Below are 19,412 nucleotides of genomic sequence, written 5' to 3' on the forward strand. Positions count from 1 at the left end.
TTCATCTTCACTTTTTTTTTATTAGAATTAGCTTTAAGGCCTTATTTTGCTATACATTTCTCAATTTGTTACATTTTAATTCAGCAGAAAGGTAACTTGATCAGCTCATTAGTCCTGAATTGCAATTTATTTTCTAACACGTCGTATAAAAATAACTGAGCTGTTACATCTTTTAAACATCAGTTAAGACCTATTGTATATCTTGTAAATGTGCCCCCCACCCCACTCCCACCCCCCAAAAAATGACAAGAGCGCTTCAAGCTTTGCCATCTTGGACATATCTCGTTATCAACGGTAACTAAGGGCAGCTTCACATGCAATTATTTCCTGGCATGGATATTACTTCTGTGTAGGAAATTGCATGTGCGTACAAACATGGCAATATAGATATACATCCCCACTGCGCACACAAACGTGCATATGGTTTTCCTACACAGGCGAGAGATCTCTGTGGGAGAAATTTCCATGTCAGAAAGAGCCCTTAATTCTCCTCCAATAAACTGGAGCCATTCTACACATTACAACAGAGGGAACCAACATGGCAGCCCCCAGATGTTGTGGACTCCAATTCCCATCAAACCCAGCCAGCTATCAGCTATAGAAAATTACCACCAGGAAGAAGTGAAACTAAACCATCCCTGCTCTAAACGTGCTCCCTTCAGGGAGTATTATTATTATACAAGGGCACAAAGAAAAATATAGCTATTCCCAACCTAATGTCTGAAGTGGTATATAGTATAGAACTCTGTCATCTCAATCGTTGTGCAATATATAGAATGGCTCTCAAGTCTTTAAAAGATTCCCACTGGCAACAGATCCAGCTCACAGAATATATGGGAAGCAGCAGTTTTGGCACTGATTTTTTTTCCCTTCAAGTTTGCAAAACACGTCTTACGAGAAGACATGGAGGTTTTTTCTCAATTTTCTCACCATTCTGACTACTCCTGGCCAATCAAGTTAAGACATTACTATAGCAGGATTTCAACATTTATGTCAAGTGTCAAAATTGTGTTGACCAAAATCAACTTTTGACCCACTGAAAGCTAAAATGCAACTATTCCTTTCTCCTGGCATCACAGTGGAGCAAAGCTGATCAACAGGAGTTTATTATTATTATTGCTGGTGAACCTAAAAATAAAATGAAAAAGTTGCCTCTTATGGACAATGACAACACAAGCACAAATCAGAAGTATTATTGTTGTTGTTCAGTACATGTATATTACACAGACAGAACATCTCTTTATATTCCCGGTGAATTTTGCCAGTTATTCATATGGAAGTGGGGGGACGACCCTAAAGTATATTAAAAAACAGACAGGGCTCTTTTGTGGAAAGATTAGGAATTTGGGTTCTCCCCTCTGATGCAACAAATCTGCCTGCTGAAAGGGTCAATTTACACATTCAGTTCTGGAAATATCATGCTTGCACCTGGGCAGTGGCAAAGCTACTTGCTCTGGCACCGGGGGCAGAGAGGTGGCGTGCATCCCGGGGGCGTGGCATGCTGCCTGCGGGGGCGTGGCACGTGTCCGGGGGGGGGCGGTCGTGATGGTACCCCCCTCCTCGATGGTGCCGGGGGTGGTGCACCCCCCTGCCAGTGCACCTGGGCAGCCCCTTTGTGTATATAACTCAGTGTGACAAAATATGCACATGTTCATCAACATCCATTTCTGAGTCTTACCATGCTTTTTTAATAATGTAAGGATATGAATATCGGACATTAAATCTTACAATACTATGTTAGTGTTGCACATGCAGTGGAGATCTTAAGGGAGGCCCACTGCCCCACTGCATGCATGGGTATTTCCAAGATTAAGAATTGGTCCCAGGAGACGCGATGATACCTGGTTTGAACGGAATATTGATCCAATTTACTTTGGCAGCACTCTATAAGTTTCACGGCTTGTGAGATCTTTAGGATAGCCAGCACCATTTAAAAATAAATAAAATTAAGAATGGCAAAATGCAAATGCACATTAGGTATCTTTCACCAAGGTGTTCAGCCTCACTTTTGACTCCTTCAGCTTTGCTCTACAAATGATTATACAAAGTGTACACTAGCTCCCCTCCCTAACACAACTTGGGCTCCATCTCATTACCATGGGAAACAAGGGCCCAGAATAGTTACAAATGCCTGACTCTGGCTGGACACAGCCAATGCAGGCATGCAGCTCAATTTGGCTGTTCATTAGCCCAAGGTGGGAACTAAAGTGCAATTCCAAGAAGTACTGTCCATGCTGCATTTCTTAAGACGGGTCCATCACCTTGGTTTAGCATTTTTGCAACCAGTACTTTCAAACTTGGCATTCAATCTTACACACACCTCTAAGTTTACCCCTAACTGCCCTGAGGAGTGGAGGGAACAGACTTAAAAGCATCCTGCCTCTTCTCATTTCATGCAAATACACCTTGTTTTGGAAACATATGCGTCTTTCAGCCAGATTTGCAATCTTCCCATTTGATTCAGGTAACCCTGCACCCACAAGAAACAGAACCTTTTAAGTTCTTGTCCCCATGTGGACACACAGTTCAATTGGTTCAGATTCCAACAGGTTGCTGGCTTCCCTGCCTCCTCTACCCTGTTCCCTTGCCTCTCCTCAATTTATGTTATATTCTTCAAGATCCTAAGGCCTGGTGTCATATCCCTTCAGCCATTTTGGGAGGGTTCCAGAAGAACCCAGATTGCTTGCTTGAGTACTGCACATTTGGGATTCAACACACCCTACAAAGGCCTTTCGTCTTTGGTCCCCCATCATAGCCTTTTTCCTGCTTGCTTGCTTGCATGTTATCTCAGAGCCAGGGTGTCAATCATCCCAACAACCTTGGCATCCATCTAGAACTCCAAACTCTCTACTCACTGTGAATCACAGGAAATTGCTCTTTCCCCTCACTTTGTAACAGGTAATTATTAATGCTTCAACACTACAAGCTTCTCTGCTGTTTCCCCTGATCTTGCTGTTCTCTCTATCCAAATGCAACCTCTGCTTTCATCCAAAGAGGGACTCTGTGCATCTACATACTGCCATTTCCCCTTTGTGGCCAAAGTGCAAGGCACTGTCTCCACGGCACACTGTGACTTTGGCTCAAGTTGTTGAATAATTTCACGTCTGAGGTGCTTGCTTGTGTGCTCACACTGAATATGTGGTCAGGGAGACATGTAGGCTTGGTAGCAGTAATGGTACCCAAGTCACTCAAGCGTATACAAGAAACATCACGTTTTTAATTTCCCCACATCTTTAACAAGTAGGATCTGTAGCTTCACTTGCAGAAGATTTCTGATCTCCTATGACCTCAAAGGTTGTCAGTGAAAAATGCACGACTGTTTGACTTGAATGGTTAGTCACTGCTATCATAAGGCTATGGCAAAGGAACCCAAGAAAAAAGACCTTCAGATTAACATCGGAATCTGGAAGTCTTTTCCTCATCTATAAAATGTTTGGTCCCATGTTGACATCCAAGTTTCATATTCAGGTCCTTAGCCCATGAACTCTAGAGAAAGCTGCCTCCCTCTCTAAATGCTCTTTATAAATGCAATCACTTTCAAGTTCATTTATAGATTACTGGTCCATCCTCTGTTGGTTAAGGGAAAGAGGAACGTTTGACATTTTCTATCTTAACAAGTTTTGCTTTTAACATATTGCAGTGCCATGTATTAAAAAACTATTTTCAGTAGCTAGCGATTTGCAATCCCTAGTTGCTCCTACATAGCAAATCTTCCAACAGATATAAGGAACAAGTTTCTGAAACCTACAAAAGATACAGTACCATCTCAGTTACGCAGAATATTATTTTGTACACTTTAATCAACTATACTCATTCATCCACAGTTCCTAGGTGTCAGTTGAGTAGGAAATCTGGCTCTGGGTAGCCAAAGAGATTAAAATCACCTTCAAAACGGGCATAAAGGCGGCGGATGTCTCTCTTGCTAACTCCCGAGAAATAGCGTTCCACCTTAGTTTTGTTATACAGTGTTATCCCCGGCGGAATAGTAGGATAAGACACCAGATGGTCTATTCCAGCTTCCTTTAAGATGTATGGTGCATCCTCTTCCAAGGTTTCATGATGTCCAATTACACTGTATGTTATTTCACAGGGGGCACAAAGTTCCACGTAGGTCACCCAATGAATGATGCGGTCTCCAAATTGTATATCTAGCCACCGATGATTCGGATCACCCAAGTAGCGCACAAAGTCCTCAAACTGCAGCCCCCTGGTCTCAGTGCGATTCTTTCTATATTTTCGAATGATGCCGGGAGCAATTTCATGCCTATACCAAGGTTCAAAACGAGGATTGCGGACGAACTTGTCTTTGAATGCAGAAATAAGCCTCTCGAATGGATCTCTTACGATAAGAAACTTGAAATATAATTTCAGCCTGAAATAGGTAAGAAAAAGCGGAAACAAGTTGTACGTGGCAATCTTAAGAATTTGTTATCTGCCGGAAATTCACAAAGCTAAATAAAATAAGCAATGGTCCACACATGCATGTTCCTCACTTGATGGCTGCAGCAGCAAATGGTGACTTGCATGTGTGAATGCAACAGCAGATAAAGGTAAAGGCCCCCTGGGTGGTTAAGTTGAATTCGACTATGGGGTGCAGTGCTCATCTCTGCTTTCAGGCCGAGGGAGCTGGTATTTTTCTGCAAAGAGCTTTCCGGGTCATGTAGCCAGCATGACTAAACAGTTTCTGGTGCAACAGCACACCGTGACGGAAGCCAGGTCACACAGAAACATCGTTTACCTTCCCACCGCAGCGGTACCTATTTATCTACTCGCACTAATATTCTTTAGAACTGCTAGGTTGGCAGGAGCTGGGACAAAGCAACAGGAGTTCACCCAATTGCATGGATTCAAACTGCAAACCTTACGATCGGCAAGCTCAAGAGGCTCAGTTGTTTAAACCACAGTGCCACCCATGTCCCAAATGTGACAGCATAGCGGTAGTGTTTTCAAATAAAAACATCCTGAAGGTCCCAAGCCACAGAGAGGTTAGGCTGGCCTCAACTAGAGCCAGGGCTTTTTCGGCTGTGGCTCCAATCTGGTGGTATGCTCTGTCACAAGAGACTAGACATCTTTCCGCAGGGCCTGCAAGACGGAGCTGTTCTGCCAGGCCTTTGGTCGGGGTTCAGTCTGACTCCCTCTCCCCTTTCATAAGAACTTGCATGAAAGTGGCCTCCCAATTTTTCTCACAGGCCCATATAAGTTCAGCACAAACAGTTGGGCCTGGTGAGCATTTAAGGTCCCCAACCCTAATCTGCAGGTTGCTGATTGGATTTTATTCTGATCCTGATCTGATTTGAGGATGTATTTTAATTGATTGTCTGGTTTTATATTAATGTGTTATACATTTGATGTTAGCCGCTCTGAGCCCGGCTTCGGCTGGGGAGGGTGGGATATAAATAAAATTTATTATTATTATTATTAAGATGAGCGCCGCAACCCCAGAGTTGGTCACGACTCGACCTAATGGTCAGCGGTCCCTTTACCCTTTTCCTTTACAGCCTAATAATGTTCTGGATCACTCAAAAGCATGTGCACCATCATGTGACATTTTGGTTAGCATAAAAAAGATTCTGCCTTAGAGGTCAACATGGGTTACCTTTCCTTTCAGCATGCTTACTTTTCATACATGCCACTTAATTTGGTTAAGTGTGGCTTTTCAAAACAAGACATCTGTTCAGTTCAGACACCAAGTTAAGCTAAAGTTTATCACCTACCGCTCTTGAATTTCTGAGTCACTGAAGGAAGATAAGCGTGGCAAACCATTCTTCTCATGGTCATGCACAATGTTCTCTGGGATCTCCTCAATGGAAGAAAAAGCTCCTGGGGAAAAGTAAGTTAGTACATGTTTTTAGAAAGATAGTACATGTTTTTAGAAAGATACCTTTCTTTTTTTAAAAAAAGAAATAAAATTACTGTACTTTTCTGTGTATAAGACGCCCCCTATTTGGGGGGACTCAAATTTAAGAAAATGGGGGGGGGGGAAATGCCCAGAGTTGTAGAGCTTTTGTGGGGGGAGGAATGCAGAAATTCACCAATCCAAATGCAAACGCTCATAAAAGATCACGTCGCAAAAGTAGAGGAGGAGTTTGGATTTGATATCTCGCTTTATCACTACCCTAAGGAGTCTCAAAGCGGCTCACAATCTCCTTTCCCTTCCTCCCCCACAACAAACACTCTGTGAGGTGAGTGAGGCTGAGAGACTTCAGAGAAGTGTGACTAGCCCAAGGTCACCCAGCAGCTGCATGTGGAGGAGCGGAGATGCGAACCCAGTTCACCAGATTACGAGTCTACTGCTCTTAACCACTGCACCACACAAGCGTCTGCCCGCTCGTCTACAGCAGCCAGCAATCGAATGCTCAGTTGCCACAGCAACAGCCAATCCATGACAGCCCTTGCCACAGCAAACAATCACCCACCAAATCGCTGCTGACAAGCTGTGGCTCGTGGCTGCTACCAGTCACCCGGCCCCACAATGCACTGCCCGTGTATAAGCCGAGCCCCGTTTTTTAACATTATTTTTGAGTAAAAAAAACTAGTCTTATACATGGAAAAGTACGGTATTAGCTCTATAACTATAACTTTATTCTAAGCTGGGAATGCCTATGGACTATAGATCTTTGAAATGAAATGAAGTCAAACTGAAATGCTAATGTAACATTGCAGTAAACTTTAGTTAAAACTTTGGGGGCATGGTATCTTATGTTTGGAATAGTTTTATTCTCTTGCTTAAGCTGCACTGGGCACAGCAGTAGATTTAATTTTAAAGCTCAGATTGCAATTAGCTCCCAATAACCATAGCAGTGCACCAACCATATTGCCATGGTTTTGGCACAGGTTATGCAGGTGGCACAAAGATGAGTATCGGAAGACTTCAGAATTTTTATTTTTGAATGAAGTGTTTAAAAAACAGAATATAAAAGAAGAGGGAGTGAAATGCTGGAATAAAAAATACATAATTCAGTGGACAGAAACAACCTATTTTTATACTATGCTAGTTATTTTTTTTCTCTAGCCAACCAAGCACACACGTCAGAAGCTTTAAGAAGTAAACAGATACCATTTAAAACAATCAAGACTTTCTTCCACTGAGTATTGCCAACTTTTGGAGTTTGACAGAAGAGGATCTTGTGCTTGTCACATACAAATATCCGATCCAAAACGAATTTTGAAACAGTAGTGTGAGTGAGGTTTTTTAGCGATGCATCTTGGCACACATTCCTGAGTAGCTCAAGCCTTTCCATATGGACCAAAGGTTGATGTATAATGTCTTCAGATAGACCTCTACCTATTGTCTTGGTATAAAATGGGAGAAGAGGAGGGAGGGGGAGGGGAGGGGGAAAGGAGAGCATAAGGAAGAATTTTATTTTCTAGTTCACATTTTAAAGGAACATGAAATTAGGCATATACAGCACAATTACTCTGGACTGGTCTCATGCAGAACATCCATTTGTGGCATCCTATGCTTCTACTGGAGGGACGCGGGTGGCGCTGTGGGTAAAAGCCTCAGCCCCTAGGGCTTGCCGATCGAAAGGTCGGTGGTTCGAATCCCCGCAGCTGGGTGCGCTCCCGTTGTTCGGTCCCAGCGCCTGCCAACCTAGCAGTTCGAAAGCACTCCTGGGTGCAAGTAGATAAATAGGGACCGCTTACTAGCAGGAAGGTAAACGGTGTTTCCGTGTGCAGCTCTGGCTCGCCAGAGCAGCAATGTCACGCTGGCCACGTGACCCGGAAGTGTCTCTGGACAGCGCTGGCCCCCGGCCTCTTGAGTGAGATGGGCGCACAACCCTAGAGTCTGGCAAGACTGGCCCATACGGGCAGGGGTACCTTTACCTTTACCTTTATGCTTCTACTGGGTGGGTGGGTGGGTGGGTGTGACACAATTTGCAGAGCTGAAGTTGCTCATTTTATTATTATAAAATGCTGAAGTTGCTCATTTTATTATTATTATTATTATTTTCTCAGTGACTGTGATTATGCAAGCCTCTGTGAAAGCTCAGTCTTGGCCCTAAGTACAGGATTTCCACTAAGCACGCAGCACACTTTCCAGTTTGCCTTCATCAGAAGAACAAATCAATACGTTTCCATGTGTTGGTTGCCAGGCTATATACATACTGCAGTGGTGGGAAAAGCCTTCTCCCACTGCCTGCCCCCATGCTGAAATTATGACGCACTAAGCACTGGAACACAACTTTTTATAGAAAAATTATCCCACCTTCTCGTCTTCCTTGAATTTATGCGCATTATTTCCGCAATATAATTGCACAATGGATTTCAGAATTATAATAGTTAGTGTATACTTGCCTATGGTTACATTGGGCTCCTAAATTTCCATTCCGTGGATGCGGGAGGATATTAAGAATATTTAGGACATATATTCTGCCCTAAATATTCCTACCAGAATAAAGAGAAAGGTTGGAACAGGCCTAATGATTAATCCTTTGTAAGATAAAGCTGTTTAGGTTTTAGAATCCAGCAAACAAGCTGCTACAGGTTGTGCTGAAAAGCAGTAAACCTTATAGCTTCTCTGCAGTACCATATAGACAAGGAGGATATTGGGATTGTATTAAAATAAAATAAAGCAAGTCATATACCTGGCACAGAAAATACAAAGTTCTTTTTCAGACAATGTGTGACTGATATACAGAATTCACTACGACAAGTTGTGGTGATGGCTTTCAATTCCATATTTGTTGTTGTTTAGTCGTTTAGTCGTGTCCGACTCTTTGTGACCCCATGGACCAGAGCACGGCAGGCACTCCTGTCTTCCACTGCCTCCCGCAGTTTGGTCAGACTCATGTTTGTAGCTTCGAGAACACTGTCCAACCATCTCGTCCTCTGTCGTCCCCTTCTCCTTGTGCCCAGCATCAGGGTCTTTTCCAGGGAGTCTTCTCTTCTCATGAGATGGCCAAAGTATTGGAGCCTCAGCTTCACGATCTGTCCTTCCAGTGAGCACTCAGGGCTGATTTCCTTCAGAATGGAGAGGTTTGATCTTCTTGCAGTCCATGGGACTCTCAAGAGTCTCCTGCAGCACCATAATTCAAAAGCATCAATTCTTTGGCGATCAGCCTTCTTTATGGTCCAGCTCTCACTTCCATACATCACTACTGGGAATGGCTTTAACTATGAGGACCTTTGTTGGTAAGGTGATGTCTCTGCTTTTTAATTCCATATTAAGAACAATTAAAAATATAGGATGTTTGTGCATTTGTGTATTGTATTGTTCAGCTCATATCCCTCAGGGATGGGGTTAGTCTAGCATCTCTGAGGGGAATTCTACAAATGCCTCAAGCTTCCTACCAACCAAGCTTATTTTGGTAGAATACAACTTTTACTCTGGGTTAGCAGCACATACCTGAATCTCTCCAGGAAACCTTTTCGATTTTGTCACTTGAATTTTCTCTACTTTAGTTATAGCTGTCAATGTTAACGGCTCTTGCTTGACACCATACACTAGGTAAGAAGAAAACAAAATAATAGAAAGAAAGGCATACATATATATTATTACCAATTTCTGGTATCATTTATCACATTCTTTGAGGGTGGGCAGCTGCACTTGCTCAATAAGAGAGGCACTCTGCATGCACTCTAAAACGCTTTTGGCATATTCCATGTCTAGAAGAGATAATAGCTGACTACCAAGCCCAGCTATGGTCTGAGAACCCTGTTCATGAATCTACTTAGGGTAAGGGTTAATACTTCACATGCCATACAACCATCATGTCTGAAGTCATTACATGAGTCTGTGCATTCATCACCATGAATATTCAGAAGGAAATGGCTACTTCCATCTTTACTGTATAATATACAATTTTGCCTTGAGCCATATTTGATAGAATTAAATTATTTTAGCTTTGTTTACTTGTGTGTATACGTATGTATAAATATGTGTGTGTATAGATAGATAGATAGATAGATAGATGATAGATGATAGATAGATATAGATAGATGATAGACAGATAGATAGATAGGTAGATAGATAGATAGATGACTAGGAACTTCTGCTGTAAATTTAATTTTTTTATTTTTAAAATTTGTTTGTCACTTTATCTTGCCCAAGTCAACCCAACGTGACTTACAGACAAAACAGACAAAAAACCCCCCACAGAGATGCATTAAAACCAGGAGGAAAAAGAAAGTTTGTGGAAACAGCAGAACTTCAGAGTAAGACCCTGTTGAAACAAATGCATTGTAGGTTATTATTATTATTTATTAAATTTGTATGCCCACAAGTCTCAGTTTGCATTTGTATGTCATTTTTCACTAACTACCTTAAAAACTGAATGGAAGTGAACACTGTGTGTTGAGTGTATGGAAAATGTGTAGCTCCTCTCAACAATAATTCTATCTTAAGTGAAGATGACTGAAGTGCATGCAGCAAAGTCACGCAAGGAGTCTAATAGTTTGCTGGCACTAATCTTCCTCTTTCAGCCAACTAAAATTTCACTGCAGTACATAATACTTCCTTTATCAATTTGATCACCACTAAATGGCTTATTATGGGAAAATGCAGAAATTGCCACCATGACATATCCACACACAAAAAGCACTATGTCCCCTGCCAATGGAAGACTTCTGCCTAAAGACCTTATCAGAGAGAGAGAGAGAGAGAGAGAGAGAGAGAACAACAACAAGACAGTGCCATCAAATGGATTTAAACTCATTAACAGTTTAATACCATCTGGGCTACTTAAGATAAGCAAAAGACTAGCTGTTATTTTTCAACTAAGCAGCCGAGGACAGAAATCAATAAGAAGCAATACAGGGCCAATTTGGGATAAAGCACAAAAAAATACCTTGCAAACATGCCCCTGAAAACCAAGCATTTAAATCACTACTCGGCATTAACATGTAAATGCTGTACATAGTAGAGAATGACACTATTTGTACTTTTCCATATAATTTTCATGTTGCACACAAAATCTTTTGCATCTAACTCTCATTATCACACGTATTGTTTCATGTCTTACTGTGTTTTAATTTATTGGAAGCTGCCCAGAGTGGCTGGGGAAACCCAGTCAGATGGACGGCATACAAATATTTATTTTTATTTTTATTATATCAGAAAAAAGGGGTCCACTTCTCACCACCTGGAACCTTCAACCCAAGATCACATGGCCCAGTGTTAGCAAATGGGAGCAAGGAAGAATTGAAGTGTTCATTCTGTAGCAACTTGCCAAATGACAACTTTTTTAGATATGGCAATTTCTAAAGGTGCCGTATTTTTCGCTCTATAACACGCTCCCAACCATAACATGCACATAGTTTTTAGAGGAGGAAAACAAGAAAAAAAATATTCTAAACAAAACAGTGGATGTATGATTTTTGTGGTTCATGCTGTGGCCACAGACATGTGATCTGACGGTGAGTTTGGGGTAGCCCAATGCAAAAATCCTAAGGATCCATGTGGATCCGTGCTTTGTAACCACGTTTTTGCACCACTGCGGCCCCAGGCAACAGTGGGTACATGATTTGTTTGGTGCAAGCTGTAGCCATGGACATGCTATGTGATCTGATGGTGAATTTGGGGTGACCCAGTGCAAAAATCCTGAGGATCCGTGTGGATCCGTGCTTTGTAACCATGTTTTAAGTGGGGAGGGAAGGAAAAGCACTCAAGGGACAAGGAACACGCGTGGGGTGGGTGGAGAAGGATGCTGTTAATAATGGAGAAGAGGGGTATAAAAGGAGAAGGCTCTTATAAGAGGAGTGGGGAGGAGAGAGAGACAGAGAGCCTGCTTGAAAAATCTTTGCTGCTATTTAGCTAGTGGGGAGGAGAGAGGGACAGATAGCCTGCTTGCTTTAAAGGAGCCAACCGGACAGGAGCCGCTTACACTCGTGTAAGCGGCTCCTCTCCTCTCCCGCTTTGCTCCTTTAAAGCAAGCAGGCTCTCTGTCTCTCTCTCTCCTCCCCACTCAGCGGCTCTTCTCCCACTTTGCTGTTTCAAAGCGAGCCACGGAGGAGGGAAGGAAGGGGAACCATGGATCCTCTGCTCACGACTGCAGCAGATCCCCCCGCCATCCATAGGCATTCGCTCCATAACATGCACAGACATTTCCTCTTACTTTCTGGGAGGAAAAAAGTGAGTGTTATGGTGCAAAAAATACGGTATATATTGGTTGCCAGCTAGACAAGTTCTTTCTTTTTGCAGATATACAGTTGCATTGAAGATGTATACTGCTTTATACCTATCTTTCATGTAGACAAGCTGTTACTTGTTCTAAAGTCAACAAACACAATGAAAAAAAGCAGGCAGGGGGAAAGGAATGGAAATTTGGGAGATTTGTATTATTTCTCTCAACTTTTTCTAAGCTGCACAAACCTCCATTGCTGCACAGCTTATTTGATTCGTTTATCTTAAGGAAAGCAAGTCATGGAAAAATATGCAGCTTCAACAAGCGTAATTCAGGTAATTTTTCCAACATGTGATTTAGAAGTGGGTAAGTAGGTGGGGACACGGGTGGCGCTGTGGGTTAAAGCCTCAGCGCCTAGGGCTTGCCGATCAAGAGGTCGGCGGTTCGAATCCCCGCAGCGGGGTGCGCTCCCGTCGTTCAGTCCCAGCGCCTGCCAACCTAGCAGTTCGAAAGCACTCTCGGGTGCAAGTAGATAAATAGGGACCGCTTACCAGCGGGAAGGTAAACGGCGTTCCGTGTGCGGCTCTGGCTCACCAGATGCAGCTTGTCACGCTGGCCACGTGACCCGGAAGTGTCTTCGGACAGCGCTGGCCCCCGGCCTCTTTGAGTGAGATGGGCGCACAACCCTAGAGTCTGTCAAGACTGGCCCGTACGGGCAGGGGTACCTTTACCTTTACCTTTAAGCACATTATTAAAGGAAAAGCATTTTCATTTACTAATTATTTATACTATGCATTCTGTAATGTTTGTAGAAAAGACAAGCAGCAGCAGCAGCAGCATATAAAAATAATTCTCTGGATGTTAACACTGCCAGGTTGTTTTTTTTTTGGTCCAGAATGAGCATCAGTAAAAAGAAAAAGATATCTGAACTTACCATCAGGATTTTTGAAGGTCAACGTGATGAACTTGCTAGCAACCATGAACATGAATACAACCCAAAAGCATGCAGCTAACAGCAGCCACTGGCGGTGCATGATGTTTCAGATATGATCCATATAACGTCCGTTGGTTCCTGCTGCTCTTCCAAAACAAAACAAAAATAAAAAATAAAATGTTCTTATAAGTTTCTATGCTGCCTGTCTATCTGTAACAGATCCAAAGCAGCTATAAAAATAAAAATAAAACATATAAAATGCATCGTAAACAAGCAAGCATGAAAGTATCAAATTTCACATGTACTTTTTTATTTTCTGAGAAGTAGCCTCTTCTATAACTAAAGAAGCATCTCCTTCCATTGCAGTCTATTCCAGTAAGAGGATTAACAGTACAGCCCTTGAACTACTCTCGGCTATAGAATTACTAGAATTCATTATTTTACACAGCTATCTTCAAAAAGAGATTGCCTCCCACATGCTAATTCCGGTACAAATACATACACACTAAAGGTGAAATGTTGGAATTAAGAGAGGTGGCTGGCGGATCCAGACCTCCAAGCTATAGGAAGTGGCCTGCGGGCTCCGGGCAGCTTTATCTTCTGATCGAACGCTAAAACTCTTTGTCTGTTCTGTAGATCTCTGAAGAGCAGAGAGAGCACTTTATCTACCAAATCAGGAGATAAAGAGATTCCTCCAGCTGCCATTGAGCAAGGATTTCTAAAGAGCAGCCAGAAGGGTCTTTTTCTATGTACCATCAGCAAATTATCTGTGCAAAGCAAAAGGCAGCATTTTGAGACACCCCACTGCTAGAGTGGGAATGCTGACTGTAATTGTGTGTGTGCCTGTGTGCAAGAGTGTTATATTTAAATGCTTGCTTGCACGTTGTTCGGCAGTGTATGTGCGGTGACTCTGTGTGCGCCGCATGTGGGCTATGTACATGTGTAGTGAGCGTGCATGCATGTGGGCGTACACGCATGGTCCACATCCGTTGTTGGCGTACGGTCCTCAGATGGGTAGCTGTCAATCTGGCCGCAGGGTTGGAAAATGTTAGCCACCCATGCATTAAAATAACAAGAAAACTATGCAGAAATGGATGGAACTGTAAAAGACAGTAGCCCAGTCTGCACATCATTAAACCATAGTTAAATGTTTAACTATAGTTTCACATGAACCAATAGCATGCTGCTGCGAACTGCTCAGGATTCACCACTGCTCAATGCCACGCCTCACCAGAAGCAGCAAACCATAAGCCAAGAAACCCACAAGGTTTGTTCCCTATTGTTTCGAGAAACTAAGGCCAACCTGAAAACTATTACCAAGTTACCCCAGTTAACATTATTGACTTCAGTTGATGCAGCCTGAAGTATAAAGTGCAAAGAATGGATCAGCCACTTTTCACTGGTTGCGCGTGCAGACATGGCCTTGGCCTGGGAAACAATGGAAGGAATTTCTTTAAACAGGAGGTACAGGCAGGTGTGGCAAATTGCCCACCTGGGAAGGTTAGCCCATGTTATGAAGGTGTTTAGAGGACCAAAGGAAATATGACAAATATGGCTTGGCACAATTGTATTGTGCACACAAATCAAAGTGAACATGGGTATTCGAGTATATAAAGCTTTTGCTGTCCCGATACAAGACTTGTCACTATTTCTGACATTTTGGTTGCTCCTAATAAAGGCTGCACAATTATGGATTTTGGAGCAATTAAGCAACGAGTCTCAAAATCATTTCAGTAGATTACATAAGGTAAATATTAAATGGACTATACTCTGTGGTGTTTTTTTAAAAAAAAATGAGCTTGCAGACTTTTTAGAGGAATGTACCCTTGTTCAGAATGGATAGATTTGTCAGTGTAAAATAAAAGTTTAGTAGAGGAACCGTGCTAATCTGCAGTACCAAGAGGACAAATGGAACGAAGATGGAGATTAACCTGTTTGTTGTGAATACTGTGTATTTTTGTAACATTTGATTCAGCTGTGCATGTCTTTCCCCCTTATACGCAAAGGCCTGTAAAAGCTGCCTTAAACATCTGATGAAGTGGGCAGTAGCCTATGAAAGCTCAGCCGTGCCACAATAAGCCAGTTATTCTCCAAGATGCCACAGCACTTTTTGTACAAGCTTTTAAGAATCACGCTTGAGCACATTTGCGGAAGCCATGAACAAGACAGCGTCACAGAAGTCTGGACCCGAGTTCTCTTTCAAGCTTCTGAAATGCTCTTGCCAGTCTTAAATTGGTGCCAGTCTAAGACAGAACAAACAATTGCGTCCCCTGCATACATAAAATTCTAACAAAACAAACCATTCACAGAAGTTCTACTAAATATATCTACACCACAGAAAGTGGATTTTATGTAATTTTTTAAAAAAATAAAAATCTTCGGAATTGTACTGAGCCTACAAAGCAATGCATTGTTCTCAATGCTGCCGCAACTGAACACATTTAAGAAGTTCTAAAAGCATGCTGCAGGTACACCAGTTCTGCACTGTAGAATATACGTATATGCATGCATGCACATATATTTAAACCCCAAGTACGCACATCTGGTGACTCTGGGCCAGAGCCAGATGTACACAGACATATCCCTCCACATATCAAGTGTGTGCTAGAAGAAACACCAGTGTAAAATCTGCACACACGTGCATCAGCTGTGTGACGTATGGAGCTTCAACTCTTGCTAGTTTAAGACAGGAATCCTGATGTCTTTCATTAAATTTCTGGCCAAGTTTACTTTTACTTCCTGCTACGCTCAATAGGATGATCTGAATGCAGACAAGAGGAAGGAACCCAGAAACGAACATATTGCTTTTATTTGCTGGGTCTCAAAAAATACATTAAACTATGACCTAGATTACACATCTCTCTTCATGCAATATTTTCTTTAAAGTAACAGGGTCCAGCGAGACAGACTGCTTTCTTTCCCCTGAGCTCATTCTTATAGGATTGTGGAAACATAAGGAGAGAAATATTTGACCCACTTAAACTTTTCAGCATCTGCAATTACAAAAATACACTTGGTTGGGCACCATGATATCACCATGATACCTAGGTTCTCTTCTCCATTTCATCTTCACAACAACTCTGTGAGGTAGGCCAGACAGGGAAAGTGATTGGCCCAAAGCCACCCAGTGAGCTTCATAACTGAGTGGGGACATGAACTGCTGTCCCCCAAGTCCTAGTTCAAAACTCTAATCATTATACCACACTGAAGAAACTCTGGGTCTAACTCCGAGTTGGGTAACTTTTTCAGCCTATGAGGGAGGCAAATTCCCTCATAGGCAAATTTATGGGAGCCACATAGGTTTTTTTGGGGGGGGGGTATTGTTCGGCATTTTTGTGTTTTTATACTGGAAACTGCCCTGTGATCCTTGGATGAAGGGCAGTATATAAATTTAATTAATAAATAACAGCTGTGAGTGTACAAGAGGGAAAAGTATTGCTCGTGGTTTGCATGAGACAAACCATGAGCATGGGTTTGCACCACAGATGTCAAGTGTCCCTTATTTGAAGGGACAGTCCCTTATTCCAGCGCCATGTCCCGCTGCTGTCCCTTATTGATGGATGTCCCTTAAATGATGTCCCTTAAATTTTAAAGGAAGCAGCTCCTCTCCCTCCCTCCCTGCCAGCCAGGGAGGCTCCAACTGTGTTGCTTGGCTGTGTTGCTCACCCAATAAGAAGTCTAAGAACGACAGGGGGGTGGAGCTTGCATGCCTTGTGCGTGGCTAGTTAATGCAAGCTGAGGGGTTTTTTGAATGCTGGGTGCCATTTTGTTGCACGTGCTGCTGCAAACCTTGCAGTGCAAAGCCAGGCCGGGGAGCCATCTTAAGTTGAGGCTGCATAGGCCTTGTGGTGCATGTGATTCAGATTCTCTTCAGTTGAACCTCTGGTTACAAAGTTGGTTGGACAGTGTTCTCGAAGCTACCAGAATGAGTTTGACCAGACTGCAGGAGGACAGGAAGGCTGGAGTGCCTGGAACAGGTGAGGCTGCAGGTCCCTTATTTTCAAGGCTGCTGGTCCCTTATTTTCAAATCTGTAAGTTGACAGCTATGGTTTGCACGTAGTGCTGAAACAAACCATGGCTTAGCTTTATGTGGCACGGTAACAGCAAGGCTGATGAAAGAAAGAAGCAGCCATGATTTTCATTCCAGGGTTCTGCACATTTGACTGTTCTCTCCGGCTCAGCGTTAACATGTCAACAAGGCCTTTTAGCAGTCTGACCCTTAGTAAGCATGGCTCATGGTTCCGTCCCATCAAACTAAGCTAGTGCAAGGAAGAACTCTTTCTTTCTGCCAGTACTCACAATCCCAAAGCAGCCCAGCATCACACTTTGAGAAAGCAGCTGCTACAGATAAGTGTGGATTGCTCCTGACTCATTAAATGATAAAGGGATCCTAAAGGATTTAGATGCATCAATCTCAGATGAAAAGTTGAAATCTGACACTTGTCTAGTCTACTGCATCCCTAATTACTAAGTGAAATATGAAAATGGGAATCCCCAACCCACTCAAAACACAGGATACAAAGGCCATCTCACAAAAACAGCAGCAGATAACCTAGTTTTGGGATTCTGTAGCAGAGAGTAAGCTAAGGCAAAAATGAAGTTGAATTCTCAACAATCGGGGGGGGGGGGAGTGGCAGAAGACTGCAATAGTAGCCAAGAACATGAATTTAAAAAGTCATATATATGTGAGATTTCACCCTTTGCACACTGTAACAATTGTCAGATTGTAAGGAAGTTATATGGCATCTATGAAAGCTACACTTGTAGACTGCAAGTTGCATTTTATAATATAATCATGCTCATAAAACTAATAACAAGTCATACAAATGGGCAAGGTTACCGGTAAGTAAGGAAACAGAGTGTAGCTATAAAACTGCACTACTGCATTCTGCAAAAGTAGGTGTTTAAGGCTTCCCCCGCCCAGCATAAAATCTGCACCATATGTCCAATTTTTTCAATTCTACAATTGGTATAAGATGCATACCAATTTAATGCAATTTGCACAAATTGATATGGAGCATGAATCTCCACTAAATGTGTTTCCATTAATTGGTGTTCTAGACCAAGTAGAGAACTGAAGTTGTGGGTCTATGGTGAAGAGATCATAGTGTGAACTCAGCAAGTTCTTTCTACATACACAAACATGTAAATAAAACATTCAGAAATCCTAGTTATTGCAAATAGCATTTTTTTATTTCACTCTATTCTACTGAATCCTCAGTGCTCACCTCTCTGTGGTTTGACATCTTCCTAATATATTCAAGGAGGTTGCTTTGTTTACAGGGCACTGGGTCTTACTCCTATAGCATTATAGGATTGCACACTTTGGCAGCAATCTTAACCTCACTTACCCGGAAGTGATTTCATTGGGTGATGTATCTATTACAAGCAGCACACAAGGGTAAAAACCATTCCCAAGCCCTCCATCAGCCCCACCAGGCATGACCAATTGTCAGGGATGATAGAAGACGTAGCCCAACATCTGGTATTCATAGGTTCCCCATTCCTGCTCTTATTTGTCTCAAACACCTGGCACTGACAGGTCCCTTAACATGGAAGGTTGTTGATAGATAGCAGACACCAGTTTATCTTTCTTCTATGACTTTGTCGAATATTTTAGATGGTAATCGCTACATCTGGACTCCAGATTGCCTTTTAAGCAGGTGGCAGTCAAACAAAAAACCACAGGCAGATGTTTGCTTCTCATCAACATCAGACCTAGCGCCCCTGATAACCAGCTCTCAATCTTCATATTTTAATTGGCCTGTCTGCTCCAAAATTCCTTCCCTATACATTCCCTATACATAGAATTTCAGCTTCAAACCTATTCTAACACCTTCCCTGGCAGTTACTCGTTGCTCACCTTCGAGACCCAGGCTGAGAATAAACTAAGGTTAAGAGCAGCTGCTATCTCTTCATTTTATACATTAAAAAAGCAAACCTATAAAGATAACAACCTGTATAAAACTAGGCAGATCACATTTCTGAGCTCTCATAAATGCTATTTGTTTGTTCAAGATGGTCATATTCTACCTCTCTGTAAGTGAAATGCAAGCAAAGGGTAAACAAATGTCATAAAATAATTAAATTGTACTGCAGCCTTGTCTTAGTTTTCCAAAGCTATGGTCCTGTGCACATTTATCTGGGGAGTAAACCCCACTGAACGGTAAATGGGACTTACTTCTGAGTAAAGGTGCATAGGTTTGCACCGTCTCCAAGCCTGCATTAGCAAATGGCCTTTAGGTTTCTTCCTGAAAAACAACTGAGAGGTGTGTTCTTTTACCTTCTCCAGGAGTTCATGTCAAGCGCTTGGGCACATGGCTGAAAGAACCTTGATCCTTACTGCTACAATCCCCATCTCATCAGATGAAATCCTGCTCAAAAACTCCCTAGCCAAAAGTTCTTAACAGGAG

General features: G+C 42.4%; 1 protein-coding gene across 4 annotated transcripts in view; it reads right to left on the reverse strand.

Annotated features, from left to right (window-relative positions):
• Nucleotides 1-19,412, reverse strand: part of CHST10 (carbohydrate sulfotransferase 10) — a 21,455-nt gene continuing 2,043 nt past the window's right edge. For 2 of the 4 annotated variants that reach the window (XM_083438041.1, XM_083438039.1), the window contains exons 2-6: nucleotides 13,000-13,140; nucleotides 9,350-9,447; nucleotides 7,058-7,292; nucleotides 5,715-5,820; nucleotides 1-4,372 (exon numbers count right to left, since the gene is read on the reverse strand). In XM_083438041.1, the coding sequence (XP_083294167.1) occupies nucleotides 3,835-4,372; nucleotides 5,715-5,820; nucleotides 7,058-7,292; nucleotides 9,350-9,447; nucleotides 13,000-13,099 (1,077 nt within the window). In that variant the 5' untranslated portion in view covers nucleotides 13,100-13,140 and the 3' untranslated portion in view covers nucleotides 1-3,834. Of the gene's footprint in view, nucleotides 4,373-5,714; nucleotides 5,821-7,057; nucleotides 7,293-9,349; nucleotides 9,448-12,999; nucleotides 13,230-19,412 lie in introns of all 4 variants that reach the window. The other 2 variants (XM_083438040.1, XM_083438042.1) reach the window with 1 other exon arrangement.

The sequence above is a fragment of the Podarcis tiliguerta genome (assembly GCF_965153285.1).
Source record: "Podarcis tiliguerta genome assembly, chromosome: 4".
NCBI classification, from domain to species: domain Eukaryota; kingdom Metazoa; phylum Chordata; class Lepidosauria; order Squamata; family Lacertidae; genus Podarcis; species Podarcis tiliguerta.